This window comes from Prunus dulcis, chromosome 1, assembly GCF_902201215.1.
Source record: "Prunus dulcis chromosome 1, ALMONDv2, whole genome shotgun sequence".
NCBI classification, from domain to species: domain Eukaryota; kingdom Viridiplantae; phylum Streptophyta; class Magnoliopsida; order Rosales; family Rosaceae; genus Prunus; species Prunus dulcis.
Window position 1 is genome coordinate 29788264 of NC_047650.1, and position 27368 is coordinate 29815631.

Sequence of the window (27368 nt, forward strand, 5' to 3'; positions counted from 1 at the left end):
TACAATTGTCGCTAATTGGAAAGAGAAAAAAAACACTTTCAAAATTTCACTTTGCAAGTAAATACAATATAATTATAATGTTATTGGAAGGTCTTGCAATGGTTGGTTGAATTGAAAATTTTGGGTTTCGCCATCAAAATCAATAGCACCAAATGGGATCTTGTAGCTTGGCCCAGGGTTCGCTGGGTGGTTCTGGGCTTCAACGTTTGCTGTTAAGACCATGTTCTGCTTTACGATGAGGCAACGTCCATCGAGAAGCCCAGATGGCGAGTCTGCCTGCATTAAAAACAGGTGCAAGCTGCTCTGCTTTTTTTTTTCTTTTCGTTCTTTTATTTAGTGATATTTAATTTTGGTTCCTCTCAAGTGAAGACTGAAATATGACTTGAAGAGAAAGAAAACTTAATAGAAAAGAGTGAGTGCGACAAAGAAAAGCAGCAGACGCAGAAGCAGCGAATTCTGGTTGGTAGATGTTAGTGAGGAAAGAAGATGACTCAGGACGTGGAGATGAAAGATGAGGAAGCTCTTCCTCAAGCCCCTCTACCTTCCGACTCAGCATCCATTTTGCAGCGTGAGCACCAAACTCTGAGTCTGAGTCTCAATCTCAGATTTTGTTCTAATTTTAGGGTTTCGATTGCTCATTTATATACTCTTTTATTTATTTATTTACATTTCTATGTGAAATTGTGAATTTGCGTCTGGCTTTACACCAAAGATTTGAAGGAGGGGGCATCGTTTATTGAGGCCGCTTCCTACACCAAAGAGGTTCGCAGAATAGCTCGTGCTGTTCGCCTTACGATTCAGCTGAGGCGCAAGCTCACGGCCCCCTTGCTCTCTGCATTTCTCGATTACGCTCTTCTTCCTGGTTCCGAAGCTCACGCACGATTGGCTGCCTACCTTCCTAAGGTGTATAAATGAATAATCAAATAATATTGCCTTTTACTTTAATTTCAATCACTTATCTTGTTTGAATTTGTGCAAATTGTTTTGTTACATCGCATGCTCCTTCACATTCACATCTATTTGTGTAGGACGATAGGCATGGCATGGAAGTTGATAATGATGATGCCGCAACTTCTGCTGTTCAAGCTCCGGCAAAGCACATATTGCCTGAGCTTGAGATCTACTGTTACTTGCTTGTGATACTTTTTCTGATTGATCAGAAAAGATACGATGAGGTTGAGTCCATCACTCTGCTTTGCTTTGTTTGTTTGTTTTTTTCCACTTCTCCCTTCTCTGTATAGTTGTCCCAGTTTTGTAAATTTTCTTTTCTTTTTCCTCGGTCCCTTTTTTTTTAGGCTAAAGCCTGTTCCTCAGCTAGTATTGCTCGACTTAAGAATTTCAATAGAAGAACCGTTGATGTTCTAGCATCCAGATTGTACTTCTATTACTCATATAGCTATGAGCTTACTGGAAGTCTTGCCGAAATTCGAGGGTAAGCTATTAATTAACCCAATATGTCTCTTTTTTATTGCAACCTTTTACTGCTCTCTTTCCCTGTCTCCCCCTCTCTCTATATATGCGTTCATGTGCATTGTCTATGTATTTCTTAGGCAGATACTTGTTTACGTTTAAACCTATGGCATGAGTGGACACCCGAGGAAATTGGTAGCTGAATCGTATCTGCTTTAATCTCTTTGCACTCTGTTTTTCAGCAATCTCCTTGCCTTGCATCGCGTTGCCACATTGCGTCATGATGAGTTGGGTCAGGTGAGTGTCCAAACTGTATTCTAGGTTGTTTTGTCTTTGGATGTGAAAGCTCAAAGCTGTATGATAATGTTATGCAGGAAACTCTTCTCAACCTGTTACTTCGAAATTATCTCCATTACAACCTATACGACCAGGCAGAGAAGCTAAGGTCCAAGGCACCGCGATTTGAAGCACATTCAAACCAGCAGGTATGTCAATCTCTCAGCAAATGATATTAAAGATGGTGTGTCAGGAGTTAGCCATTTCTTTTCCATTAGAGCTTTGCGTTCCTTTTGAACTCAGCTGTACGTATAAGCTTGCTGTTGTCCTCGAAATTTTGCCTCCACTTGTTGTGGTTCCTATGGCTTGTTTTGGTTATATTTTTTCAAGACTCAACAGTTAAGTCCTACATTGCTACAGTTTGCAGGTGCTATGTCCTCTATGGTGTGCATTAGTTGTTTGTTTTCTTTTTAATTTCACCAGTCTGTTACCCGAAGTGAGCACTGTTTTTACAGTGACTGGATTGTGAATTTCTGAGTCAGACTCAACTATCAGGTCCTGCATTTCACCAGCTTCCCAATGCTATGTGCCGTATTGTATGCTTTTATATTTCTAGAATGTTCAATACAGCCATCACCATTTGTTTTGTGATTACTTTCATTCCTCTGATACCTGAAGTGGGCATTGTTTTTAGACTGACTAAATTGCAAATTTCTGAGTCCAAATGTTTTACATGCAGTTCTGTCGTTATCTCTTCTACCTTGGAAAGATTCGGACAATTCAATTGGAGTATACAGATGCAAAAGAGTCTCTCTTGCAGGCTGCTAGAAAAGCCCCTTTTGCAGCTCAAGGTTTCCGAATTCAATGTAACAAATGGGCTGTCTTGGTCCGTTTGCTTCTTGGTGAAATACCAGAGAGGATCCTCTTTGTGCAGAGAGGAATGGAAAAAGCTTTGAGGCCTTACTTTGAACTAACAAATGTGAGTCCATAATATCAGAGAATCGTCCCTCTGGACTTTTCAACATCTTGCCTAATTAATAACTGATTTATACTGATTTTCTCTTGTTTAAATTGGTGACATTTCAGGCTGTTCGGATTGGTGATTTAGCACTATTCAGAAATGTTGCAGAAAAGTTTGCTGCCACATTCAGCAAGGACCAAACCCACAATTTAATTGTTCGGTTGCGACATAATGTCATCAGGACTGGATTACGGAATATTAGCATCTCTTATTCCCGCATCTCGCTTGCTGATGTTGCTGAGAAGTTAAGATTGATTTCTACAAACCCTATTGCCGATGCTGAAAGCATCGTGGCCAAGGCTATCCGTGATGGCGCCATTGAGGCCTCATTGGATCATTCAAATGGGTGGATGGTATCAAAGGAGACCGGAGATATTTACTCTACTAATGAGCCTCAGGCTGCTTTCAACTCCAGGATTGCCTTTTGTCTTAACATGCACAATGAAGCAGTTCGGGCCTTACGGTTTCCTCCAAATCCACACAAGGAGAAAGAAAGCGCTGAGAGGAGAGAGCGGCAGCAACAAGAGCAAGAGCTTGCCAACCATATTACAGAGGATGACGACGATGATTTTTAATGCAAATTGTGCTTCTCTTTGAAATTTTCTTGTGTCTCCTTTTAATGCCTCTCCAGTCCAGTACTTAAATTTCCATCACGAGTTACTGCATACTTAAATGGTGGAATTCTTATTGCTGGTATGATAAGTACTCCATTATTTTGGTATATTTCCTGTTAAACTGGTGAAGAGACAGTGTACTTGTTTCGTTTGTGGATTATGTATATCGATAGTGATTTGTTGTTTTCATTAGAGTTCTCATCGCAACTATATTCTCAAATGCTATCATTTACTATGTTAAATTTGAGGCTAAGCACTATTGGTTTTGTCAGATGTTAACATTTGTTCGTTGCGTATCATTTAGCCCTTGATGCGAACCACAAATCCCAAATCCCAAATTGCGAAATCTTAAACACCGAGAGATGCCACATTGCTCAGCGTCGGGTCTCTAGTGTGAACATAAGAATATGTAGAGTTGATCAGTTCATAGCCTGAGTTGGGTTATCGTCATGTGCAAGAATTGACTTCAATCATTTAAGCACCAACTTGAACTCGTATCCATCTTTTACTCAAACTACCTTTGATTTGTTATATATATAATGTCCTTTGTATTCCGTACAAACGCCTGAGATTGCGCAAAGAAACTTTATGGTTTCTTTCTTGTGGTGTTGGTGGACTTTCATATGATTGTCAATTCTCTCTTCCTATTTTTCTTGAAGCGGTGATCAATAGTGGCCAATTGGCTGTGTCCCTTAATAAATTATTTCAAGTCGATGGAGTCTCTGTCACAATGCTTGACGGTGCAACATCACATGGCAACTGCATGTAACGAAAATAGATGTACTGGAATATATAATCAGAGACAACAAATTCATTTCCAAAAAAAGAAAGAAAAATAAATGGTTATCATTTGCTACTACGGGCGATCAGGTTGATAGAATATAAATGCTAGAAAATCTGAGAATACGAGGGGCCCTGGTGGTGGTGATTGATCTCGTCCCAAATTGTTTATATTAGAAATGAGAATGTATATCTAATGTCTAATAATGTGAAAAAGGTGTCATCATGTGCATAACACATGAAGAATAATGGCAATGTCTGTATCATATAAGGTCAAGGAAGTAGCATGTGAAGTTGTGTGATACGACCCTGAAATAAATATTCCCATCTTACAAAAAACATTAAATATGTCATTTTATCTTCAAATACCAACAACCTGCACCTTTGAAGTGAAATCCTCTATATATAAAAAAAGAGACAACAATTTGGATTTCTGGATTTTGATATATTCACGGCTCTTCTGCTGGGGAAGAGCATGTGGATGTGGGAGAGAACGTGGGAATAATTGACCGAGTAGGCTCAGAAGCATTCAGACTTTTGCAGAGATAATTCAATTTAAATTAATAATGCAGAAAAATGAATCATTTACGTTGAATCCGGCTGCAGAGGTCCCATGTGAGGTTGTTGCATATTACTCAGTCCATCCATCCATCCATCCATCCATCCATCATCCATCTGCCCTCCCCTTATTTAAACAACCACTTCTTTGCTTGGAAATCCCAATCAACGTAAATACAGTACCAAATCCTATCAGCTCTCTCTCTCTCATTCTCATTTGTGCATTGGGCAATTGAGCTTTTAGCTAAGCAAGAATAATGGCCAAACTCGTTTTTGCATTAGCAATCTTGCTTGGATCATTATGCAGTCTCTCTACATATGTTTCTGCATTTACTGCATCTGGATGGACTAAAGGTCATGCCACATTTTATGGAGGAAGTGATGCCTCAGGAACTATGGGTAATTATAAGTAGCTCTTTCAATCTTTCTTATCCCGTCATCTAACTCTTAACCTATCTTAATCCTAACTAGGCGCTTTGTCTCTACCCTTTAAATTGCTAGATTTTGTATTTTGTTTCGAAATAATTGTAACATTGAGCACTTTGCTTGTGCACTGCAGGGGGAGCTTGTGGGTACGGTAACCTATATTCGACAGGGTATGGGACTAGGACCGCTGCTTTAAGTACCGCCTTGTTCAACGACGGGGCTTCATGTGGGCAATGCTATAAGATCATATGCGATTATAAAACAGATCCTAGATGGTGCAAGAAAGGAGCTTCCGTGACAATCACTGCAACAAACTTTTGTCCTCCTAATTATGATCTTCCAAGCAACAATGGAGGATGGTGCAACCCACCCCTTCAGCACTTTGACATGGCTCAGCCTGCTTGGGAAAAGATTGGGATTTACAGAGGTGGCATCGTCCCCGTCTTGTTCCAAAGGTAGTTACTATATTTAATTAAAGTTTCTTCAAATTAATTTCAAAATTGTTTTGCTTTCCCAACTAATCGCATTCTTCTGTCAAGCGCATGTTGATGGGATTTTGGATTCATGTGTGCGTGCAGGGTTCCATGCAAGAAGCATGGGGGTGTGAGGTTCACAATAAATGGGAGGGACTACTTCGAGCTTGTTCTGATCAGCAATGTAGGAGGAGCTGGATCTATTAAGTCTGCATACATCAAAGGTTCAAAAACTGGTTGGATGGCAATGTCAAGGAATTGGGGAGCAAACTGGCAGTCCAATGCCTACCTCAATGGCCAATCTCTGTCCTTCAGAATCACCACCACGGATGGAGAAACTCAACTCTTTCAGAACATTGTGCCTTCCAGTTGGAGCTTCAGCCAAACTTTCTCCAGCAGAGTGCAATTCTCATAAGCCAAGCTAATAAAATTAAGTGGCTCTACGGTTCTGGGTTAACGGCAGAGGCGTGCTTATATTATACTTTCTTTTTTGTTATAATTAAAAGAGGCAGCCCGCCACATTTTTTGGATTATCAAATCAGGTGGTGGTTTAGGGCAATCTGGCCCAACGATTGTGAATTTGTGATGGGGGACAAAAACCCATGAACTGATCAAGGCTATTATTCCAAGCATTTTGATCCAACCACAACTATATATATATATATCAATCTGTACAATAAGAAGCGCGCTGAAGATGCAGCTTCCTTCAACTTGTAGAAATATTTACCGTTCACTATAATTTATATAGTTTTTTTATATTCCTGTAATATGAATCCTTTTGTTATTGTAATACTTTCTCTTTTTGGAAATCAAAATGCCTTTGGGCTTCTAAACCACACAAATTGATTGGGCCTCTCATTTTCAGAATGGACATCTAACAACGAACACGACAACAAGAATCTCGTTTTCAGAGTACGACAGGTCGCATCCAAGTTCCAAGGGCCACACCACGTGTTCAAAGTCTAAAAGTTCTTGAAACAACAACAAAAAAATGTAATTTTATTGAAAGAAGATTTAATTAACCGACAGAGTAATTTGTTCTTTTCAAAAGTAGAAACAGAAAATCCTTTGATTTCGAAAAAATAATATTGAAACTATAATTATATTACAGTACTTACGTTGTTTGAAGAAAAGTTGGTTGATGAAGCAATTTTGCTAGCTAGCTCTTTTGTATATATATAGTTCTATGGAATATGTATCATTGATTTGCGTAACATCTTTGACTAGTTCACAACCACAAGCATATGATGATCGATACGACGTCATTGTGCTCATTATAATATTTGATTAGGTAGTGGCCACTATTTCTTCAAGGACAAGCCTTCTGGATCTGTTAATGGTGAGCAAGCACAAGTAGATGTGTTCTTCAAGCTCCTCTAATTGGTCCACAAACCCAGACTCAGTGGCATGAAATTCCCTCACAACCTCCTTGAATATTTCACAGTTCCCCGAAAACCCGTTGACATTTTTCACATTCCTGGCAGCAGTGACACACATAACCGCAATAGCTTTGCGGTGCTCCACCTCGTCATGTAACCTCCTCACCATCCGACTCATGGTGTCAAAATCGTTGATCAAAATATAAATCCCTTTTGCCGCCACATCGAGTTGCTCTGAATTGCTATCTGGAAATCTTGCTTCCAACCAATCCTGCGCCGACTCCATTTTCTTGGCGCACATACCCAACGAGCAAGCCATCAGTGCTGGCGCCACCACAATCCCAATCATGCTGTGGATTGCAAACACAAGCAAGGCAATCAAAAGTGCACTGTGTGACACCACCAGACCAACCCCTCCAACTTTCTTGCAAATTCTGTTGCGCTTTATGGTCCGCTGAACCTTTTTGTGTTTTAAAGTTAACCTATTGAACAACGCCAAGTGGGTATCATGAATATCACGGAACTGCACGGGGCTGATAATTGACAAGGGATTCTTCTTGACAAGGGCAAATGTGGTAAGATCTCCAAAAATAGCTTCCCGTTGTTCATCATCATCTTCGTTGTTATTATTAGTATCGTTAGCATGATTATGTGTTTGTGCTTGCTCAAGTAGAAGTACCCTTTGGCTTAGTTTTAGGATGAGCTTCTTGATTTTTCGGTACTCGGAACGTGTTTGATGGAGGGAGCGGAGGAGCAAGTCGCAGAGATGGCAGGCGTCTAAGCTCGCTTCAAAGTAGTCAGCGAGAAAATGATGGAGATTTAAGCCCTCCTCGCTAATTATGTCCTTTAAAATATCCTGCCGCGGTTCAAGCAAATATTCTGAGCGATCCATGTACGAATTAGGAGGAAGAGACGAGGAAGAAGAAGTAGCAGTGCTTGGAAGCTGTCCATGAACTCTATCCCACATTTCTACGTACGACTTTGTTCTGAAAGCTTGCAAGTATTCTTCGTTCACGCTTAGCTTGTTAGAGAAGCTATTGCCACCGACACGGTCTCCTTTCCCTCCGGATGATCTGCACCCTGGAATTAAAGTATACATGGTGTGATCAGAACATATAACAAATTAAAAATAGGGCAATATAAAACTGTGAAATTAATTAGAGATAGAGATGCACGATCAGAACTGACCTGCCTTGGAAAACGCAGATCTCAACTTGGTGCGCAAAATTTTCTTCATCTTAGACATGATGACAATAAGAGCGGATGGGATGAGTAGAAGGAAACTCGCAGATCGATGGAAGGTGTTGTTTTATAAATTATATGTATATATAGTCTTAGAGGAGTTTGCGGCTGCTTCTTGTTGTTTATGATCTCAAGAGTCAAAACGGTTTAAAAGGAAAGACGAAATGGGAGCATATGATGGCGTATATTATATATAGAGAGAGTTTGGTTGCTGCAAGAGAAGAGATCGATGGGGACGAAACCGATATCTAATTCTAACTGTAAGCCCGCCCAGTTGGCAGTTATAGGCTAAGCACCGCCTCAATGACGTGATGGCTTTTGTGACACGTTAGACTGCCTCACACGCTGTGCCCTCTCTTTCTATACGTGTAAGGATTTCAAGGTCCGGGGTTTTTAGAGACACCAAACAAATTATTAATTGCTATAATTTTGCAAGCAACGCAGAATGAATGACAAAGCCATGCAGCCACTGTTCAATTTCGTTAAGAAGATTACTTCTCGTTTTCTCTCTTTTCCTAATTTTGTTAGGTACCGTGTTTTTAAGTCGCACTAAACATGATTTTGAAGATTGGAAGATAACAGATGATATTGTCCGATCATGATTGATTACTATATTTACCAGTTTTCATTTCATGTCTATAAAAGGCGCGGAATGATCCCGGGAGATGGTGTCCGAAACAAAATTTGATCAATTGGAGCGAAATTATTCAGTTATCCATTTGGTATAATGTTTCCATGATTGGCCGGCATGCAAGACGATGTTTTCAAACTCGAATCAAATCTATCATAAACAGTGCCCTTTATATTATTAATATAAAATATACAAAATGGGGGATCCTGTGCTGTGGCATAATTAGCGATAATTATATTCAATAATTGACTACAAAATATCCATAAAAGGTTAATACAAAGATGGATTCACAGCAACCTCATAGGGTTAATCAAGGCATAGGATACATTGACGACATCACACAACTTCTATCTCCACTAATAGCTCTAAAAGACCAAATACATTTCAATGTAACAATCACACGTCTGAGCAAATCAGACATGAAAATATAGCGCCCAAAATTACAAGACTTGGTTGAGTAATGATCCAGCGACAGCTAAGCTTTTTTCAATCACTTATCTTTAATGTAAGTCATTGTCATACCTTACTAAGTCATAATTACTAATTAGTACTTTATTTATGGCTAAAGATTAATTATAAACCGTACTAATTCGATTCAAACAAAGAACGTAATAAGACTATTAATTAAACAGTACTGTGTTTAAAATTAATTGTAAAGTCAAGCACAAACACCATAACGTAGCCCGTCTTTTGTTAAAAATGTGGGCGATAATAAGCGTAGCGGGGGGGGGGGGGGACGGGGGCGGGGGCGCCTAGAAAGAGAAGTAAGCTTGCACACGTAATTAAACAAACCCTAAACCAAGCATGACTGGCTCAAAAGATAATTACATGAAGGACTGTACTGAATTAATTATTGATCTCTTTACTTTCAGTGTTATGTTTTCATCGAGCTAATCATAACAGTAATGGATAATTATAATACCCTAGCTTAGCTAGCTATAAGCCTATAATATATGTATGCATGAAACAAATTACGATTCATAACTGGGCTATAATGAGCCGTACAAGAGTGATTCAAATGATTAAACTGTACATTAAAGATTAATCATGCATACGTATGACCTGATCCAGTGATCCTGAGTCCTGACCTGACAGATGTAATGTATAATAGAGTACAAGTAGAAGATGGAATATATACACCTGGAATATGCCATAGCAATCAGAACCATGGAATGGAACGAGTTTGCTGCTGACAAGACAAACTAAGGAACCTTGTATATTTATATGTATAGTAGTCTTTGAATCAAAGAGCTGAGGGATTAATTTCATTTTGTATTTCGCAAACACTACATAATGACGTGAGTGATCAGTATTCTCATGAACACGCATGGCATAATTATGCTCTGTGGGCAAACTATGAGATTAATATAATTCTAAATGAAAGAATAGAAAAGCATATTCCTATTTGCAGTTAGTATATCTTTGTTCTAATTATACGTATGTTTAATGGATTCGGATTCTCTGCTTAGATATATTCCTCTACTTGTTTATTTTTTGTTAATGGTACTTAGAATTTGGGATGCCAATATGATGATTGCTTCTTTACCCAATTTAATTTTATGACAGAACGAAAAGAAGAAAAACAAAAACAAAAACAAAAACCCCAGGTGATTTATTTCATAAAAAGGAAAAGAAAATATATAGTTTGATGAACATGAATTCCCAATAGAAGTCCTTGGAATCGTTTTTTATTTTTCATATTTGGGGCCCTTAGCCCAATTGGTTATAGCAAAACTGCTACAAGCCTGCCGTCCTACAGTCTTGTCGTCATTTAGGGTTGGGTCCGTTAGGAGGAGGAGGAGAGTGCAAAATATGAAGCCCAATTGTTTATGATTTGCTCTCTTTTAAATGTAAATCAAGAAAGAAACATAGACAGAGAGAAGTTCCTACACCTACTCCTACATCAACGCCACACTCAAGACTTAACAATATCACACACAAACAACATATGATAATAAGATATTGGATTTGACTTATTCAACGTACGACCGCTGAAAAGTGTGAAGTTTGAAATCTGAACACAACCGTGAGTCCGAAAGTTTATCCAACAACTACCTTGAGCTTGACCAAGTTCCAACTTAATTAACAACAAAGACCAAACCGATTCATTTATTAATTCAAATGTCACATACTTTCCACCGCACAGTGCTTCCTGCAAAATCTCCCATTGCAATTTGCATGCAATTTCCTCCCATGACATATAACTTGTTCAACAACAATACTAAATGTAAACAATCAATGACATCACATTATATTGCATACAAATTTTTGACACGATTATTTCTAAAGATTGGAAGGTAATCCAGCAGCAATGTCAATGACAAATCGATACCGAACATCATTTTTCGCAACACGGTCCAAGGCCTCGTCGAGTTTGTCTGGTGTTGTAACCTCAATGTCACACGTTATGTTATGCTTCCCGCAGAGTTCCATCATCTCCTTTGTGTCTCTCATTCCTCCTATCACGCTGCCCTTCACTGCCCTCTTGCCTGTCCATTGATAATATTGTTCACACCATTAATTCCAAGCCCACCATTTTCCATTGAGAGAATGTATATATGTTGCTATTCCTACTTAAATTTTACTTTTTTTATATTTTTAATTTAGGTTGGAAATGAAGAGAGTCTATGAGATTGATGGTGTTTTTAATTACCAAATATCATAGGGAAGGAAGGCAATTCAAAGGGCTGGTCTGGTGCACCCACAACCACCATAGTTCCATTCACTTTGAGCAATTCTAAGAGGGGCCCAAGAGAGTGCTTAGCTGACACCGTATTTAATATGAAGTCAAGCGTCCTCATGCCTTTCTGTCATCATCATCAGCAGCATCAACTTAATTTAATTCAATTTAATTTACACCGGCAGTAAAAGAAAAAAAGACGACGAAGAAAAAAAAAATATAAATATAAATATAAACCTTAAGTTGTTGTGCATCACTGCTGACTAGGAAGTCGTCAGCACCCAAACGCTCTTTAGCCTCCTTCTCTTTGGACGGAGAAGTGCTGATGACGGTTACATGATGACCAAAGGCTTTCCCGAATTTGACTGCCACGTGTCCAAGACCTCCCAGACCGACGACCCCTATCTTCTTCCCTGGTGCTTGGTGTAGATTGTGGTCTTTCATGGGGCTGAACACAGTCACCCCAGCGCACAATAGCGGTGCTGTTGCATCCAATGGCAGGTTCGCTGGTATGTGCACCACGTACCTTCATCCAATCCAATGGCATCTCACATTATTCTTAACTTAACCACAATATATATTAATTCAAACTCATCGTAGCTTAAACTAATAATCACACGAGATATTTTATTTTAAAAAATTTAGGGCTAGGGGTTCTAAAGATGCCAATAATTATTTTTATGGTGAATTACATTAAGTGACTTTATGGGTTGGTGGTTTTTTAGAAAAGCATGTGGGAAATATTCATTTCTTCCCAAAAGTGATTTTGACTTATCCAAAATTACTCCCAAACCAACCCTTAATTATGCTTTGCTAAGTGCACGGTGGGCTATCATTCACTTTCTCCTAAACATGGTGATATGCGGGGCAAGCAAAGCAACCACACGAGACAAAACCAAAAGGATCATATTACCCCACAAGTACAACTTGTGTGTAGTGGAAGGAAAGAAGGACCAGAGGACTCTGCCAAGGAGGAAGTGGGGGTGTTTAATTAATTCCACCACCTAATTTGTGAGGCACATATGAATGCAAGGCTTAAAGATATGGACATAGTAGTTGTAGAACTTGTAGGTTTGAAGATACATAAAGAGTAGAGACAATTAAGATAATAATTATGGTAATTTACTTTGGTCTCCTCCCTTAATTAATTACAATTAGATGGGGTGGGATAGTGGCGGAGCCACTCCTAGATCTAGAGTGGCCCAAATTTTTATCTCTTTCTCTATTATATTATATATAACATATAGAATTTGTAATAAACTACTTATAATTTAAGTTAAAGTTCCCTCTAAAACAAATTAGACATAACTAAAATAGAAATATTTTACTTTAAACATGTAATTATTGAATACTTAGATATTTTATATACTTGTATTTTTTACTTTGGCCCCTCTAACTTTAAAATTCTAGCTCCGTCCGTGGGTGGGATTAAGGGTAGATTAGATTCGGACGTACCTATGATCTGCGACAAGCATTTTGGAGTAACCACCGTAGGTGATACTACCATCCCAGAAGATGCCATTGTAGGTGAACTGGACCTGATCGCAGTAGTTCTCTTGGGAGTCTTTACAGAAGTCACACTCCAAACATGTCGCTGCCAAGCATCCCACCCCCACTCTATCTCCTACCTTGAATTCCTTCACGTTGCTTCCAACTTTCGTAATCACCCCTGTAATCTCATGCCTGGCATAGCATACAAACGGTGAATCTCTCTCGGCTGAGACAGACGAAGTCACGAAGAGAGAGGGAGAGAGATTACGTACCCGGGGACTACTGGATACATGGTAATGCCCCAGTCATTCCTAACATGGTGGAGATCTGTGTGGCATATTCCACAGTACAAGATCTCTATGGTCACATCGTTGATCCCATTTTCTCTGAGAGCATATATATAGAGTTAAAGTTTATCCGGCCAAGATTAAAAAGACAACGAATATAAATTAAAACCAAAAAGCTCATAATATTAATAGGTACCTTCGTTTGAAGATGAAAGGGGTGATCTTGCCGGAGGAATCGTGAGCTGCCCACCCAGAAACAGTCTGTGTATGATTTGGAGTCGTTTGAGCCATGAGAGACACTCAGACAAGACACGCAGTTTCACAACTTGGGATGGGATATATGCAAAATGCAATGCACACCGCAACAAACTCACTTCACTCAACTCATTATATAATACAACATTATTGATCAGTTGAGAAAAAAAAAAACAATTATATTAATTATATAATAATAATAAATGCATATTAATTTGCTGTAATTATTGGTTTGTTGTAAATGCACTGTAGACATCTCGAGAGATGCCCTCTTCTCAGAGTCCGAGTCCGAGTCAGAGTTATGTCGCTTTTCTCGTGAATTTCCTGACTTTTTCCTTGTTAAAAACAACATTTTGACGCAATGACAAGGAAGAGACGACCCACGCCACCACCCATTAGTTTCTCAAATAGTATTCAACGTCCTTAAATTACCCAGAAAGGTTCTCACCACCACCACCACCAACCTTTAACAACTTTTCAGAATATAACTGATGAAATGCACCTATTGTTATCATAAGCGTTACTTTCACTAGTCTGGGCGGAGAGTTGAATACCTTTTTTCTTCTTCTTTTCCATTCTTTGTTAATGGGGAAATAGACTTGAGTCTCACACCATTTTATTTTTGTTGGGACCTAGTACAGGTGATTCATACACAATTTCCTATTTGACTTGACAAAACTATTTAGTCCCACCCTCCCACTGGGACGATGAATATTATTATATGTATGGTAACAACTCAGGGGCGGCCCAACACTTAGGGTAAGGTAGGCTGCTGCCTACCCCAAAGTTTTCAAAAATAAAAAATACCCATATAGAATAGGCCAACTTATGTGAAACATACAAGCCAATGCTCACCCAAAAAGTAAGCCATATGTAATGTATGCATAACCTAAAATTTCTCCTCTTTAATTATCTTTTCTTTAATTTCCTACCCTTAAATTTTAAGATTTCGTATATGACAACATTGAATTTAATATATTCTAAATAGGTTAAAAGTTTTTTATTTTTTTTATTTTTAAAGAAGGAGAATTTATTCATAAAACCACAAACGTACAAAGAACGACATGATACAGTGGCCTCGTTAAAACCTTCCTAAGACAGGAATCATATGGGAGGAAAGAGTACTACACATATCATGAACTAACAGGAGAGTCCAATTCATGTTACTTTGGACCATTACAATAAAAACAAGTCAAAAACAAAACCTAACACAAAAACCTCCGACGAGAACCGCAACTAGAGACCAACACAGTATACCCACATAAGAAAACCGTAGAAAACCCAAATAGTAAACCCACATGAGAGGACCGCAAAACATCCCAATTGTCAAAAGAAGCATTCTATGAGCAAAATTATAGTCCTTTGACACCCATACAAACTGTAAGTTATAACATAGCAAAGACCAGGAGAGAATACGGAGGACGAACATAGAAACAACAGTAAAAAAACCCATGAGAAGCACTCCACTTCAACTCAGAACCTGACAAAGAAAATCTCCTATGACCAAGCATAGTTCTTCGGTCGGCGCATAGTAGAGAAGAGCACCACATCCCAACAACTACCACCAGCATCGCTGCTGCCCCCACCTTTTAAAATAGAGACAAAACATCAGCTACCAGGTATCACAACTCTCATAAGAAGAGACAATCCAACGTCACTACTGTCGTCGCCGCGGAGACAAAGACGACTCCAGTCACCTAGAACACTGCAAAAATAACCAAACGAAACAAACAGACTATCTGGGGAGGGGAAGGGGAGGAGAAGATGGGATAAGAGGAAAGGAGAATATGAGAGAAAACGAATGGGAGATGAGGAGAGGAAAGGGAAGATGGGTGGAGGGGAGGAGGGGCAATGGCCACCTCCCCCCTTTAGCTTCCTCGCGGTTGGTTGTCAGCAAGGAGAAATGGGATCAGAGTGCGGCTAAGGTTCGTCTTAAATAGGTTAGAAGTTATGTGTTCTAATATATTCTAGAGTTTACTTAAGAATGAATTATAATTTGCTGACTTTGTTGATTATTAATTAGGTCTTTGATTTTTGAAATTTTGTTGAGATGTTTGATTTGATATTGGTATTATTGAGATGTTTTGATTTGTTGTTGGTATGTTAATGTTTGATTAAAGGCATTGATGTTATTATGAGAATTTATTTGAATTTTTTTTTTTTGTTGGGATGTTGGATTAAATAGGTTGTCTTTTGTTATGTCAGATCATAATTCGAATCCCAAGAAAATAAAGAATTTTTTGGATTTTTTTTTTTTAAAGAAAAAGAATAAATTTTTTTTTTTCGCTATACTTTTATTTATGCATAGAAATGCATTTGAAGGTAAGACTCATTATGTAATAACCCAAAACAAAATATCTAAAAATTAGTATTAATTTATTCTAGTAAAAAGACGATTTTGCCCTCGCATTATTTAATAGGAAAAAAGTTGACTTTTTGACCGAGAAGGAATTTGGAAATTCCACTTATGCCGTTTCGTAGAGCACGACGAAACGAGTCCGCAGACACGGAGTAGACTCGAATCGGAGTTGTAACGAAGAAAATACGGTCAAAATACCGCGAAGGGCAAAACGGTAATTTAGAAAAAGTCAGATTTTTATCTCTTCTCTCTCTCTCTCTTCCCCTCAGCTTTCTCTCTCTTCTCTCTCTCTCTCCCGCGCGCGACGCCGTGCGCCCTCCCTCCTTCCGATTGAGACAGCGGCCATCACAGGGCACGCCGATCTACGGCGTTGGTACCATCAGCTCCGCCTCGGCCCCGCCGTCCTTCCCCGACCAGTCGCCGTCCTTGGGCCGCCCGGAACTGGCCGAAAACTGGAGATTTCCGACCGGTTTTCACTCGAACCTCTCTCCTCTCGTTCTCCCACAATTCTCAACCAAATCGTTCGAGTAAGGTATGGATTCTCATCTATTTTTCGTGCTCTAACTGATGGTTGGCTGGGTTTTGATCGATTTGAGCTGTAGAACACTCAATTTTAGAATTGAAAATTGGCCGAACTTCAGCCGCCGTGATCGGCCATTTTCGGTCACTTTTTGGGGTATGTTCAAGAACAAAAGTGACTCCAAATGGGGTGTTTTACCTAGGATAGGAGTTTGGAGTCTCGGTTTTGAGTTTTTCCGGCGAACCGTTATCGCTTTGGACACCCAAACTGCCAGCACGTGTGGCAGCGCGTGGGTGAGGGTAGTGAAGTGACTCTATGTAGTTTTGCGATCCTTGTGTTGTCACGAGCGCATAGGATTTCACGGATCTCAATTTGGAGTCCGTTTGAGCCCCGAACGGATTTTCCATATTGCGCGATTGCTGGGTGCAGTATCGTCAAGCCGTTGGATCGCACTCAACTTTGGATATGTCGTTCTACATGATTTCAGAATCGTGTAGGATTCAACGGATTGCGAATCGGGGTCCCGGATACTCCGAAATCGCGAACCATGGGGCTAGTGTTTGGATTTTAAGCGATAACGCGATTTTAGCTAATTCGACCGTCCGTTTCGGACCAAACTCGCGAAACATGGGTCTTTCTCTGTGAGGAACCTTTAGAGAATCCCAGATTGACCATCGGAGATCGTGGACCACACGGAGTTCTGGATCGGCCGGTCTGACAGTTTATCGCTTAGTACAGCTTCGGATCTTTTAAGGCCGTTCTAAGTGTCTGAAAAGCTAAAGTGGGCATATGATTGACTTGAAAATGAGTGCACGCATTTCTAAGAGTCGGAGGTCAGGGTTTTTAATTAAATTCTTTTATTGAGCAGTTTTATTAATTTATTATTCATGGTTAATCAGGCACCAGAGGCCCGACCGACCCAAAGGAGGGACCTTCAAAAGGTCCAGCTAGCTCGGACCAGCAGTGGGTGGACTTTTCTTTTCTAAACGATTTTTTATAAATAAATTTTATATTTGATCTTGAATAAGTTTTATTGCATGTTTTCCGAGCAAGATTGTGCAGTAACATTTCTATAATTTCATGCTGCTTAGTTACACATGCTAAAAAGCTGTAGAAAACAGAGTTGAGGCTTCTATTAGATAAGATACCAGCATAATTTCAAATTGCAGTTATTTATCATACTTTCTTAAGTACTTTATTTTAAAACCACCATGTACCCGTTTTGGTGATTATCCTTAGATGGACCGATGTCTACAGACATCCAATCTATTTACAGTTCTGTCAGTGCACTTGACATTGCCTCACGACTTTCAGGGACGCTCGGACCGTGAGTGCCAGGATTTGCGGCTCGGCAGACTTCGTGTCCCGAGACCTGCCAGGATTTGCGGCTCGGCTGACTTCGTGTCCCCGAGACCTGCCAGGATTGCGGATCAGGCTGACTACAGTCCCATGAATCCTGCCAGAGCGGCTCGAGTCGACTTGGTGTCATCGAGACCTGCCAGCGGATCAGGCTGACTATAGTCCCCTGAATCCTGCCAGCTTGCGGCTCGTATAGACTGTGTGTCGCCGAGACCTGCCAGGGGATTTGACGGACTTTATAGGGGTACATATATGTGGTAGTTTTAAAGGAATTTCAGTGCTTTTATAAAATTATTGTTTTCAGTCATCTTATACTAGTTCTCTTGATATTCGTGCATGTGCTATATCTGTATCGATACGTAGACATATCTATGTTTTATATAAAGGCCTTGTTTTTTATTACGGTCGAATTATGGATTTACTTACCTATTTATTCGTTAATGGGGGTTACTATGTTATAAATTGTTTTTAAGAACATTATTTTTGTCCACTCACACTTTCAAACTTGTTTTTCGCCCCCAGGCCGTAGAAGTGCGAAGGAATCCACCACGAGCAACTCCTAGCTCCTGCGTGACCAAGAAACGTAGGATTTTGTTGTAAAAGTTCTTGAAATCTTGTAAATTATTAGAAAATGCTCTGATATCTAGTTTTTGTGGGAAACCTGAACTGGTGAATGCTTGGTTGTTTTATTCTGGCAGTTGGTGGAAAGTTATTTACTTGTTTAACAGGTGGAAACTTTTGGGTATGGACAAATTATAGAGGAGACTCTGCCGAATTTTCGGCAGAAGTCTAAGGAAAGTTTTAATCGTACTTGGAACGAGAAGGGTAAAAAGGTCATTTGTGCCCGACATTCGCCAGGTGTCGGACACACACAGGACTTGGCTCGAATTCCAAAGTGGAATTGGGATCGGGTCCTGTCACATTATGTCTCCCTACTAGGTGTATATTTTTATGTTTATTAATGAGATTCACTCATAAGCTCGAGTTTTTAATGTGAGTTTCGCCCAATTGAATTTCAAATCCTGGACCTGCCACTGGTGACAATAGTCATTAGCAAAGCTGCATTTTCGGCGTCATCAATTATAACTAATATTATTTCTGAGAATCATGGCATGAACCACACAGTTGTTGGATTTCACTGTACATGAATTCATTTTATATGCAGCTCATGTTTGGAATTGGATATAGAAAAATCAGTCCTGATTTCTTAGAATATAGGGGTCCAAGAGATTTGTAGTCACTCACCGTTGGATGTAAATTCAATGATTCACTCACTCTTGCACTCCTTTTCAAAAACTTTTTTAAACTATTGGAGGTGACTACAATCTCTTGGACCACTGATGGAAAAATAAAACAAAAAATGAAAAATAAAAAACAAAATTACGAAAGCAGCCGGTGTCTATAATATAATGTTAGGGTCCAGTCAGTCCAATAAGATCTAGTCCAAAACTCGACACAGTGAGCGGCTCTGCCATCCGTTTAGTATGCCAAGGCCCATATTTTTATGGGCCAAAATGTTAATGTTAAGGTTCACATAAGGAAATTGTGAAAATGCCCAAATCGCTTGAATGGGTCAATGTGTATGATTAAATGGGCTCTTAATCTAATTAAAGACTTGTTATCCCCTTATTTCTCTAAAACTAAAATTAACTACTAATATGCTAATAAGAAGAGGAAGTTACTATAACCACGGATTATAATACACGATTTATATATATTTTTTGTTACAAGGTTGATTTAGGGAGATAAAACTCATTTGTCATTGTAATCATATTTATTAATATGTTATCCTAAACCGGGGACAAAACGGTAATTGTGAAGAGCAAATAACTTTATTTTTTGAAGAGCAAATACCTAAAACACTTGGAATTAGCATATTGGCAGGATATGGGGTTTTTAGTAATTACATGAGTTTTCATAAGAAAAACCTGTGAGCTGTAGCTTATAGGGTGTAGTTATACCAGTGCTCAGAACAAAAGCAGAGAGAGGGGAGGCCGGGAGAGTTACACCCGTTGGTTTAGAGAGTTGACGGTTGCTTGTGCTTTTTCACGTGCAAGATCCGTCTTCAGTTTATCAAAATCCCGCATTCTTAAATTTATTATCTCTAGAAAATCAAACACAATTCTTAATCTTCTCTTCTCTTCCAGTGTTTGCCAATCATCTATTACATTATTATTTTTGTCTAATAAATTAATTAAATAATTGTAAACTGATTAATTTATATTTGTGTTCATATATTGATCAGCGTTTTGTTTTTTGAACTCGTCGAAACCCTAATTTGGGCATGGCTATGGCTGCCGATTCGGCCGCCAATCACCACCTCGACGGCGTCAATAGGAAAAGTAGTTTACCATCTCCCTGGGCGAAGGTGGTCCGAGGGGCTGAACCAGAGGCCGTTCATCAATCGCCGCCATCGTCCTCTTCATCGTTGTCCTCGCTGGGAACCTCGGCACCGGAGCAAACCCCTTTTTCCGATTGCTCCGTATCCTCCAAAGCTGCTCGTTCTTCGCCGCCCCCATTGCCTCTGCCTACGGCGGATAGTTCCTCAGCTGCTGAGGGCTCCAATGGGAACAACGGCAATGCGGCTAGGCCAAAGAAGCCGGCTTGGAACAAGCCCGCTAACGACGACGTTGAGGTTAGTCCTACAACTGTAATGGGTGCTGTTTCTTGGCCTGCTTTATCTGAGTCCACTAGGGCTTCACCTAAATTACCGGCTGATTCCTCTTCAAAGACTGTCTCCGATGCAACTGTCACCCATGGATCAGTCTCGGTTTCTCAGGTTTGTTCCCAAGCACTTCACTTTTTTTCCTTTTTTTCCCTTTGTCTGTCTATGGATGTGTGTTTGGTTGCAGAGGAAAATTAAGGAAGGAAAAGACAGCGAGAATCATGTTACATAATTTGGTAACAATGAATGGATGACTTGCCTAATTGAGCTTGAGGGTTGTTTTGGTTCGTCAGGGTGCCAAACAATGAAATAACTCAGAATAAAAAAGCTACTTTACTCTACTGTATCTGCAACCAAACAGAGTAAAAGCTATAACATTTTTCGTGGAGTGGGAGTTAATTCTAAGTACTTATGGCGTGATTGATATTGTGTTTTGTTGATAGGCACCCGTTATAACACATTCACCCAACTCCAAAAGACATTCTACGAATAATGCAAGCCCTAACTCCACATCGAATAATGCATTTCCAGCTCGACAAAGACCATCAAAGCGGGGTGGCGGTAGCAGCATTGGTGGTGGTCACGCACACAGCGGTTTTGGACACCCTCCCACACCGCCACCACCGCCACCATTCCCTGTTTTCCCTATACTTCCAAATGGTTATGGTAATCTGGTACCAACGATGCCTGATCCTTCTTCTAGAGACCCTTCTTTTCGGGGAAACAGTTGGGATGTTAGACCAGTTGGTGGGTTTGTGACTCAATCACACCAAGTAAATGATCATCGCAATAATTCCCGTAGGGGAAATTTTGGCCCCCACCCCCGTGGAGATGGTCCCTACCACAACAATCACGGAGGCAAGCGTGACCAAGATCGTGGAAATTATATGAATGCCAGGGATGCCCACATGCATCAGCATAGAGCTCCACCAAGGGGCCTTGTGAGGCCCGCACCACCAAACACTGCTGCATTTGCGCCCCAGCCTGCAAGGCCATTTGCAAACCCCATGGGTTTTCCTGGTGGTAATACTATATTAAAAGCGGTTTTCGTTTTTTTAGTTATGTGGAAGTAAAACTAATGTCTCTTTTCTTTTCAGAGTTTGTTTATATCCCTACATTGCCTTTGGAGCCCATGAGAGGCATGCCATTCATTTCTCAAGCACCACATCCTACAATGTTTATTCCTGTTGCAGAATCTCCTCTGCCTTCTTTAATAGTCAACCAAATAGATTATTATTTCAGGTACATTTAATTGTATGCTCTTGTTGATTGACAATTATTTAGCTGTATGAAACAGTTCCTTAGTATCTTGAAAATTAACTGCCATGGTTTTTTCTTTTTTCATTGTAGTGATGCTAATCTGATAAAAGATGACTTTTTGAGGTCAAACATGGATGTTCAGGGCTGGGTTCCCATTTCTTTAATAGCAAACTTTCCTCGGGTATGTTATTTATGTTTGATTAAGCACATTTTTCTCTCTTTTGGGACTTATATTATCACCTTAGCCCTATAACATGGTGAAACATCTAAATTCTTTACAAAAAAACATTTCAGTCTATGAAAGTTGTCAGATTGCCTTAGGCACTCAACAATAATGATTAATCATTTGTAACACCTTCAGTTTGTGCTGCGCACAATTTCAATGTAATAGTTTCACCACATTAGGTAGTATGCAAATACTTTAAACAAGTTGCGCAGCACCCATAGTTCTCTCTTAGACAGATGTGGATGATTAGGATGCATAGTGGGTTAGATGCTTTGAGAAACATGACCTCAAATATGGAATTTATTGGAGGATATTTATATGTATGTTCATATATAAATGTGTGGAATTTTTATTGATGTATGGATGAATGGGAGAAGTGAGTGATTGGTTGTGATTGCTTTGGAGTGTATAAGTTCTGTTATTTACTGATGAAAATTGAATGTTGTTGGGTTAATCATTGCTTTGTTTCTGACTGTGATAGACTTTGATCGTGGCGAACTGTTCATTTCCACCTTTATTTTATGCTCTAATTTAACATAAACTAAATTGTTTTACCCTCCTCTAAATATCAACCTTCAAATTTTCCTACATATTTGTGATTCTGCAGCCACGTCTCCAATTTTCTATTCATTGACTTCCCTTTTGTGAAGTTTTATGTTAAGATGATTTTCTGGTTTAGTGCTTGCCCATTATAACTTTTCTTTCTGGGTTATTGACATATAAAGAACTTAAAAGCTTACGCAGTATGAGAATAAATAATACAATTTTTTGTTATCATGAAGATTTGATATATGATAGGAAATGATATATCCTGAACAGAGATAATCGCGCAAGCTGAGAACATGGTGATTGATCTTTCTAAATGAATATATATTTTTTAATTAAAAAAAAAGAAAAGAAAAGGAAGAAAGTAGGAATATGTGCAAAAACAAAGGATAACTGAAAACATAGGAAAAAAATTGAGTTGGTGTGAACTTGAGTTTGAAGCCCATGAGTATAAGTATCTCCAGTAAGATTATGGTTTCCTTAAAATGGTTGGACGGACTCTTGTCAACTTTTGTTTCTTTAAAAAATTGTCTTTATCACTTTCAAGTATCATTCATCCTCACATATTGCTTGATGCTTTATGGTTGCAGGTTAAGAGTTTGACAACCAACATCCAATTGATATTGGATTCCTTGAGAGCTTCAAGCATTGTTGAAGTACATGTGAGTTCCAACAATGCATTTTCTGAAAAATGTTCTGCTGAAAAAAATCTGATATACGTATTATATTATGAAATGAGTTATCTTCTTATTTGTTGCCAAACAAAAGACCTTTTGGCTCTTTATAATGTTGATTGGATGAAATGACTTAAAATAGGCAATGGTGCTTTCATGAAAAATCTAGCAACTGTGCTGCAATTGGCTGCTTTTGTGCACCTGGTCTGACATTGTTGTTGTAATGATTGCAGGATGACAAGGTGAGGAGGCTTAATGAATGGATGAAATGGATACCTGCTGGTAGTCAGCTTCCCTTTGAGTCAGGCTCATCATCGCCTGGTGTATTAAGTCATAACACGCTTGCAACTTCTTTTGAGAAGATGACAGTGGAGGAAGAGGCTCCTAGCCAAACTAACACGATGGGTAAGCTAGAATCAAACTCTGTGTCTATTCCAGAGAGCTGTTCAACTGAGTCAGCTGGCCTGTCACAACTTCCCAATGGGGATGTTACCCAAACCAACCATTGAAGTTGAATTTGATCCATCTGTACAACCAAAGAATTCAAGCAAAATCCAGTATAAAGAGTGCACTGCTAATTTTGGAGGCTATGCTAAAGTAATGAGGGGAGGAAGGTAGCTGTTTTGAAGGCATGCAAATTCTTTTCTTTATTTTCTGTAACTTTGCCTAGTTTTGGCATGTTTTTGAGGCTAGTACAGGAAACAAATAAAAAATAATTATAAATTATCGTTGAAGTGCAAAGAAAGAGAGGAAGATAAGGAGGCAGAATTTGGAGGTCATTGGTTTGTATAGTTTGGATTTGGTGTGGATGTTTGGGCGTCTATTTTGTGGTTGATCAAAAGAAGAGCTTAATTTGAGATGTTATCTTCATAGCTAAGGGAATGTTAGCAATTCTTTTTGTTTGTCTGTCACTCTACAGTAGGTGCAGTGCACCCTATGTTTGTTTGCCACCCAGGGATGGTCAGACCATGGCTTGAATTTTTGCAATTTTGTACTCTAATCTTAACCTTTCCTCATCTTGTTGCGTGTTTATGTTTTATATCTTGTCACAGAGGTAGATTTTATATGCTTGTATGCTCTTATACATTTTTGTTTTGATTGCACTGATGGATGTTCTTTTGTCGGTTTGAAGTTCAAACTGAAATAGATTTATGCATGTTTATGATCAAGGCAATGAACATGAATCATGATGTTGTCGGTAAGAGATGCAAGCCCAATCCTGTATTCAATAGTTGTTTTCTTTTAACCTATGCATACTGCATAAAACATTTATTATAGGTATCATACTATCATGTATTCAATAACACGATTGGTTCCCCCATTTCACCAACCAAAAAAAAAAAAAGACTAGGGTGTTTGATGAGATTTTTTATCTCGGTTTTATGGTGGATCTTCAAAGTTATTTTGTTGTAAGGATGTTACTTTCATAAATGAAAAGTAGCGATATTTCAGTTAAGAATACCTGGAATTTAATTTAAGTAGGAGATTTACAGAAACTGTATCCAAGTTAAACAATTTGCTTAATTATAAGAAAATACTCGAGTCTCAAATTGTGCTTGTGCTTCAGTCATATTAAGTCACATTGTAGCCAAAAATTGTGCTTGTGCAAAAGGTCTCATAGGCCTCAAAAATAATTTCCAGTGCGCTGCAATCTAGTTCGGGCAAATGGTGGGTTGTCATGGTACTGGGTGGAAAAGTTAAATAAAAGTAATCACTAATTACATGAATAGCGTATGCATTTACTTGCCTTTGCCCTTTGCCATGGCACCACGAGTGAAAATGCACTTATACACTCTGTGTAAAATAATATTAGAAAAAGGGAAATAGAATTGACCAATTACAAGCCTTCATCCCGGGGGGAAAGGAAATTAAACAGAGTGGGTTGTTAATCGAATTGAATTGCAGCAGGCACGTGATTGTGTAATGCTTCAAATAGTGGGTTGGATTGTTAATCGAATTGAATTGAAGCAGGCACGTGATTGTGCAATGCTTCAAATACTCTCTCTCTCTCTCTCTCTCTCTCTCTCTCTCTAATTGAATTGCAGCAGGCACGTGTTTGTGTAATGCTTCAAATAGTGGGTTGGATTGTTAATCGAATTGAATTGCAGCAGGCACGTGATTGTGCAATGCTTCAAATACTCTCTCTCTCTCCCTTTCTCAATTAATTAGTTATAGCCTAAAAGCTAATTAGTTATGTGATGACTCATCATGGGTGAAACAAATAACAAAGAAGAGACTAATTAATAATTATGAGAGACAGACAGCTGATGATGCTGAAACAGAGTCGACCCTTCCTCCTCTCCTCTACATTTCATGAGATGAGCATCTCCTCGCCTTAATTTCTGAGCTTCATCCATCACCCCATAACTTAAACGAATATGATCCCTACAACCACAACATCCCCAAGAAGCATAAAGTCCATGGAAGATGTGTGGAAAGAAATAAGCCTTGCTTCTCTTTCTCATGCTAATGACGACCACGGTCACTGCCCTCCGGCTGCTGCTGCTGCTTTTCGTGGCATGATTTTTCAAGATTTCTTCGCTACTTCTGCTTCTTCCAACAAAGACAAGGGCCGACCACCACCTCAACCAACAATTGCAGCACCAGCCACTGTTCTTAGCTTGAATTCCGATATTCAACTCCTTCCTGAAAGTGAAAGCACTACTAGTACCGCTCCTGCTCCTCTATTGAAGCACCCAGTTAACCCACAACTTTTGCAAACTAGTCATGCCGCTACGCCTTCCTTTCATTTTCTCAACTCTTCCAGCTGCTCCGATGCTTTGGATTCCTCTTCACTCTTTCATGTGCCTTCGTACTACAACAAAAGGAAAAGGCCCATAGATCATCATCATCATCAAAGTAATGATCAGAATTCCAGAGACTGCCGGCATAAGCGCATGATCAAGAATAGAGAGTCAGCTGCTCGCTCCAGAGCCCGAAAACAGGAACCTTTCTAACCTCTCTATTTCTCTCTCTATATATATATACAAATGATCTTTTGGTTTTTACTACTCTTTCATTTTCTTTTATTCATTTGTTTTTGTTTTTGGTTCATGCGTGAATATATAATATAGTATGTTGTTTGGAAACTTGATGCAGGCTTATACAACTGAGTTGGAACTTGAACTTGCCCATTTACAGAAGGAGAATGCTAGGCTCAAAACACAGCAAGCAGAGGTCAGTTGAGTATATTTATGTTTTTCCTTATTTGGGTTAGGAATTTAATTTAAGGACTTGATAGGCTGATTGGTTTGCGTTGCGTGTGTGTGTGTGTGTGCATGGATTGCAGTTCTTGTTGGCAGCCCCCACCCTTGCTCAGCTTCCAACAACAAAAAGGCATGCCCTTACCCTGTTCAGAAGCTCAACAGCTCCATTTTGAGCTAAGGCTCAAACTGACTGTATTTTATGACTTCTTTTCTCTTCCATTTGCCTCCTTCTTCTACTACCTTAAGCTTACCAAAAGAAACATCTCTATCAAACAGTAAGGAAAAAAGGTGCTTTGATTCATGCCATGGTATAGACAGAACCCAGGCAGGCATTAATTTGTTACTATTTTCTTTTGATCACATTTGTCATTTTGTTCATGTAGCCTTTTTTGTTGTACAACGAGGGATTCGGAGTAGTGGGTAGGGAACGGATAACTGCTCGAGTTTGAGTTGAGGTTGGGCAAATCAAAGACAATTGCGTTGCCATTATATATTGCTTTGCTTGCTAGCCTATAAAAAGGATGTATTAAATTAGATTAGATGTATTAAATTAGATTAGATGGGACATGCGTGCTTAGCCAACAATGTCGATGTCATCGTATTTCCTAACCTTATCTCTCTCTCTCTCCCCTCCCCCCCAACGCACATTTCTTCTGTCTTTTCTTCTTCTCTCACATTATTACTCTACGCTACCCCCTCAAATCTTGCTGTGGACAATTTTGGATGTTTCCCATTTGTAATACTCTGATGTTGAATGTATTATGTATGTATGTTTTGCAATTAATTAATCAAAATATAGAGATATGATATGATGTCTGGAACCTGTGGGGCTGTATCACAAAGTCCATGCACCGGGCCCATTAACGAAAGGATCATGTTTCGTCGTACGACAGCTTTGGACTCTTGTGCTTTAGATTTGGGCCCACTCTCAGGCAAGCAACGGCCCGCCCCAGGTCAATGGTTATCGTGCCAGATGCCATGTCACGGTTGAGTTGGAAACAATTTTTAATTTTATGGTGGGCGGGTGTTG

General features: G+C 39.3%; 6 protein-coding genes across 8 annotated transcripts; 4 read left to right on the plus strand and 2 right to left on the minus strand.

Annotated features, from left to right (window-relative positions):
• Positions 1-154: 154 nt before the first annotated feature.
• Positions 155-3515, plus strand: LOC117614721 (probable 26S proteasome non-ATPase regulatory subunit 3). Of its 2 annotated transcripts, XM_034343619.1 has the most exons (9): positions 155-291; positions 370-568; positions 713-903; positions 1029-1175; positions 1296-1432; positions 1653-1707; positions 1785-1895; positions 2426-2665; positions 2773-3515. In XM_034343619.1, the coding sequence occupies exons 2-9, from the start codon at positions 487-489 to the stop codon at positions 3280-3282; spliced, it is 1473 nt and encodes a 490-aa protein (XP_034199510.1). In that variant the 5' UTR covers positions 155-291; positions 370-486; the 3' UTR covers positions 3283-3515. The 2 variants fall into 2 exon arrangements, with proteins under 2 accessions (XP_034199510.1, XP_034199509.1); XM_034343618.1 differs by lacking the exon at positions 155-291 and having other exon boundaries at positions 325-568.
• A 1278-nt stretch (positions 3516-4793) lies between these two features.
• On the plus strand, positions 4794-6342 carry LOC117629774 (expansin-A11). Its single transcript, XM_034362379.1, has 3 exons — positions 4794-5058; positions 5219-5540; positions 5664-6342. The coding sequence occupies exons 1-3, from the start codon at positions 4917-4919 to the stop codon at positions 5971-5973; spliced, it is 774 nt and encodes a 257-aa protein (XP_034218270.1). The 5' UTR covers positions 4794-4916; the 3' UTR covers positions 5974-6342.
• A 283-nt stretch (positions 6343-6625) lies between these two features.
• LOC117614799 (UPF0496 protein At1g20180) lies at positions 6626-8423 on the minus strand. The gene is made up of 2 exons (XM_034343705.1): positions 8126-8423; positions 6626-8017 (listed from the first exon to the last, which is right to left on the minus strand). The coding sequence occupies exons 1-2, from the start codon at positions 8181-8183 to the stop codon at positions 6846-6848; spliced, it is 1230 nt and encodes a 409-aa protein (XP_034199596.1). The 5' UTR covers positions 8184-8423; the 3' UTR covers positions 6626-6845.
• A 2430-nt stretch (positions 8424-10853) lies between these two features.
• Positions 10854-13646, minus strand: LOC117616420 (probable cinnamyl alcohol dehydrogenase 6). Its single transcript, XM_034345737.1, has 6 exons — positions 13465-13646; positions 13254-13367; positions 12946-13173; positions 11728-12016; positions 11464-11617; positions 10854-11299 (listed from the first exon to the last, which is right to left on the minus strand). Exons 1-6 carry the CDS (start codon positions 13557-13559, stop codon positions 11094-11096), a joined length of 1086 nt encoding a protein of 361 aa, XP_034201628.1. The 5' UTR covers positions 13560-13646; the 3' UTR covers positions 10854-11093.
• A 6013-nt stretch (positions 13647-19659) lies between these two features.
• On the plus strand, positions 19660-24148 carry LOC117615528 (la-related protein 1C-like). The gene is made up of 6 exons (XM_034344628.1): positions 19660-20540; positions 20870-21449; positions 21524-21668; positions 21777-21867; positions 23049-23120; positions 23366-24148. The coding sequence occupies exons 1-6, from the start codon at positions 20046-20048 to the stop codon at positions 23639-23641; spliced, it is 1659 nt and encodes a 552-aa protein (XP_034200519.1). The 5' UTR covers positions 19660-20045; the 3' UTR covers positions 23642-24148.
• Positions 24149-25389: 1241 nt separating this feature from the next.
• On the plus strand, positions 25390-26698 carry LOC117614858 (bZIP transcription factor 27-like). Of its 2 annotated transcripts, none has more exons than XM_034343778.1 (3): positions 25390-26077; positions 26232-26309; positions 26422-26698. In XM_034343778.1, exons 1-3 carry the CDS (start codon positions 25511-25513, stop codon positions 26509-26511), a joined length of 735 nt encoding a protein of 244 aa, XP_034199669.1. In that variant the 5' UTR covers positions 25390-25510; the 3' UTR covers positions 26512-26698. The 2 variants fall into 2 exon arrangements, with proteins under 2 accessions (XP_034199669.1, XP_034199668.1); XM_034343777.1 differs by having other exon boundaries at positions 25390-26073; positions 26228-26309.
• Positions 26699-27368: the final 670 nt, after the last annotated feature.